The 3,711-nt window shown below is 36.1% G+C and overlaps 1 protein-coding gene across 1 annotated transcript; it reads right to left on the reverse strand.

The window, feature by feature from the left end:
* Window positions 1-2,383: 2,383 nt before the first annotated feature.
* LOC131607756 (polygalacturonase inhibitor 2-like) lies at window positions 2,384-3,492 on the reverse strand. Its single transcript, XM_058879720.1, has one exon. It carries the CDS (start codon window positions 3,481-3,483, stop codon window positions 2,470-2,472), a length of 1,014 nt encoding a protein of 337 aa, XP_058735703.1. The 5' UTR covers window positions 3,484-3,492; the 3' UTR covers window positions 2,384-2,469.
* Window positions 3,493-3,711: the final 219 nt, after the last annotated feature.

Consider the following 3,711-nt stretch of genomic DNA (forward strand, 5'->3'; position numbering starts at 1 on the left):
TCTAAAGAAGAGAGGAAGAAGATCTTTGGTAAGCTGACTTTAGGATTACATATTGTATTTTTCCTTCTTTTAGTCTTCCCTAATGTTTACGCCTTATTTGCAGATATTATGAAAAGTGAGGATAACATGCAACGGTTGAAGAAAGAGATCTAAGTTACCGCAGCTCTGATTGGAATTTCGAGCACGCCCGTGATGAGTGGAGCTTCTGCTTCGGGTATGTTTGTTGGCACCCTGTTTGCTTCAGTCGCTGAGCCGGTTACTCAAGTTGTACTTTTTAGTGACAAGGATGATGTTTTGTACGATAGCTAGAGGATGATCGGGTATGTTGAATTGAACGTTGCGTCACAATGGAGCTTTGATTCTAACACGGTGGACGAAGCTAACATGCAAGTTAACACTCCAAAGCTCAAGTTAGTGTAGGAAGTGAATAATGAAATTTCAAATGAAAGTAAATATTCTTCAAAATACTGCACTAACTCTGCTTTTATTTGAGAATTAGTTGGTAACTGAAATACAAAAGGAGGGAGTGGAACATGGATGACTGTAGGATGAATCTCACGGTGTTGACTGGGTTTCAAGACAGAGTTATGCTTTGCATTCTTTTAATTTTGGATCTCGGGATCTACTCGACCTTGGCGACCGATCCAAACAAATATTATCTAATTTTGTCGCGAACAAATTTTTGTCTCATGAGAATCTAGAAAAGACAAATCTTTCCCTCTTTTATCTCCTTTTTAAGGGTACTACCTCATCTATTTTGTCATTCTTACCAAAAATATTAAACATTTCTTTTGCTCCAAAATTGTCATGTAACTTAGTGAATTTAGGAAACGCATTCCCTGACTTTGAAGCGGAAAAGTCAGGGTGACTTTCATCCAACTACAATTGTTTGATAAATCATGTGTACGATATCATGACACTTGTACTTTATAATTTGTTTTCTTTTTAAAAATTAACTAGAGTGTAAAATTTAAAAAAAGGAAAAGAAAGTACTGCATGCATATATCTTCAACTTCTCATCTCGCCGCCTTCAATTTTCCACCACCTTTGCATCTGCTTCAACCTTCACTCGTCGTCGCTCATTGCCACTTTCAATTTTTGACTGCCCTTGCACCTCCTTCAATCTTCACTCACCGTTGCTAATAGTTGTGTTCAATTTTCCACCGATTTACAGCTCCTTCAACCTTCGGTTGTCTTAGTTCATGGCCGCTTTCAAATTTCAACCGCTTTGCACCTCCTTCAACCTTCGGTTTCGTTGATCGCCGCTTTCAATTTTCAACTGCCTTTGCACTTCCTTCAACCTTTGATTGTCGCTCATCATGATTGCACTAGAAACATGCCAGCGCCATCGATCTCCAATTTTTTTGGCACTTATTTTTTTATTTTTGTCTGCTTCAGCCTTAAAAAACTGTTGGCTTTCTTGATTTCATTCAAATTGTTTTTACAGGAATTATATTCATAAATTAAAGATCCAATTTTTTTCTTAAAAAAACTATACTTAACTTTCTACCATTATCAAATGTGAAATTAATAGGGGACCAATGGTTGCAGTTTGTGACGAAAATATGCGGCTTGACGGCGAGGATCAGAGCTTAGATTCATATTCGGATGTCATATTTTAAGTACAGTGTGAAACTCGCACCCAATCCTACCGGTTATTATCCCTAGAAAAAGTTACTGAATCTGCTTCCGTGAATTTTGCGAAGAAGAAGGTGCGTGTTGATGCAAATCTTTCCTTTCTTGAATTTACGCTTTCCACGTACCATAGAGTTCCTATCTTTCCTTCTGCTCACTAGTTTCCACTCTCCCTACGTGTCAAAGGCTTAATTAAGTAAACTACTTTCGTGACTCTCTTTCCTTTTCCTTTGTGTTTTCATTTACAAACATGGAAAAAGATACTTTTTCATTCTCAATAGATAATAGTATAATATGTTTTAAATACAATCTAAAAATTATGAATCAACTGACCACTTGTATAATCGTTTTCTAGTAGAATGTCATTTATTTTACTGTATTATTTTTCTTTCATTATTGCTATTCAATCTATCCATATTAGAGAATATTAGAGAAAAGAGGTGATGTAATGACCGAATAAATTATCATCATAAATTTCACTAAATCAAACAGAAAATTTTAAATAATTTATATAACATAGCAAAATAATATATTTTTATTAGATAAAAATATAAAATATACAGTCAATGCATATTTATATTCCATTTCCATTTTACAAAATATATGTTTTTTTTTGTCCCATTTATATGAATGCAAACACCATATATTTTTCCAGTTTTTTAAGTTATTAATTCTTCTCTTCTATCTTTTCAGATAATCCCGTATCTAAATAACACTTTGTAAATTGAAAAATAATGCGACAAAAAAATCAATAAATTTAAAGATCCATTATATAATATGAACTGGATTAATAATTAATTATCCAAAATTACATCAACAAAATATGGATTCAATTCAAGCTTTGCAAGCTAGAAGAGGAGATCCACACAAGCATTTATTATGAGCATAAGAAGACTCATCAAACCTTTGCATTTTTCCACCTTGTGGAATCTGACCACACAAATTATTGTTGCTAACATTCAACTTATTCAAAAACTTCAGCTTAGTGAGTCCTTCAGGTAAAAAACCGTAGATTTTATTGTTGCTCAAATCCAAAGCATGCAAATCCTTAGACAATCCAACTTTTCCAATATCAAAAGCAAACGAGTTCTTTCCTAATAATATCTTGAAAGTGCTTTTCTTCGAACCAAAAAACACTGAAGCATCACCCTCCAACATGTTCTGTTCTAATTCCACGAACAACAGGTTCAGTTTCGCCAGAGAAGCCGGAATCTTCCCGGAGAGGCGGTTTCGCGAAAGATTCAGCACTGTAAATGATTTTGGAAACGAACCGTAGGATTCTGGTATTGTGCCAGTGAGTTTATTGCCGGAGAAAATGATTCCGGAAATTTTAGGAAGAGACGGGAGTGTGGCAGGGAGAGTACCGGTGAGTTTGCTGTAACTAAAGTCGAGGCTTATGAGGCGTTTGTTGTTAGAGAGAGTGTTGGGTATCTCACCGGAGATGCTGGTGTGGCTGAGGAAAAAGTACTCGAGTCTGGTGAGGTTGGAAATGGTGGATGGGATAGGGCCAACAAGATTGGGATTGTTGTTGAGAGAGAGGAAGAGGAGGAAAGGGAGGTTGGTGATGGCGGGTGGGATTTGAACGGGTTGAGGGAGGTTGAGGTTGTCGAGAGCAAGATGGATGACACGGTAGAGCCATGTGTTGAAGTCGCATGAGACACCGTACCAACTGTCGCAGCAATCGGTGGTTGGGTTCCATGAAGAGAGTTTGGTTGGGTTGCCTAGTTGTTTTTTGATTTGGAGGAGGGTAGTTTTGTCATATGGGTTACATTTTTCTGAGAGTGAAGGTGTGAAGTGGTGTGTTGTTAGGATTAATAAGACAAGAAACATGCATGAGGAGAAGTGCATGGTTGCAGATCTTATCTTTTGTTGCTCGCTCCAAATCTATATCATATATAGAGTACTTGTAAAACAGTACATCTTGCTTAGGTGTCATTGTAGCTGTCATTGTAGCAATCCATCTTATTTTGTAAAAAAAAAAACTTCAATATTTTATAAAAATTTAATAAAGGGAATAATAATAAATTAAAATCAATGCATGGCTTGAAAGTAATGTTTTAGAAATTGGATCTCTCA

This window comes from Vicia villosa, linkage group LG5 (assembly GCF_029867415.1).
Source record: "Vicia villosa cultivar HV-30 ecotype Madison, WI linkage group LG5, Vvil1.0, whole genome shotgun sequence".
Lineage (NCBI taxonomy): Eukaryota > Viridiplantae > Streptophyta > Magnoliopsida > Fabales > Fabaceae > Vicia > Vicia villosa.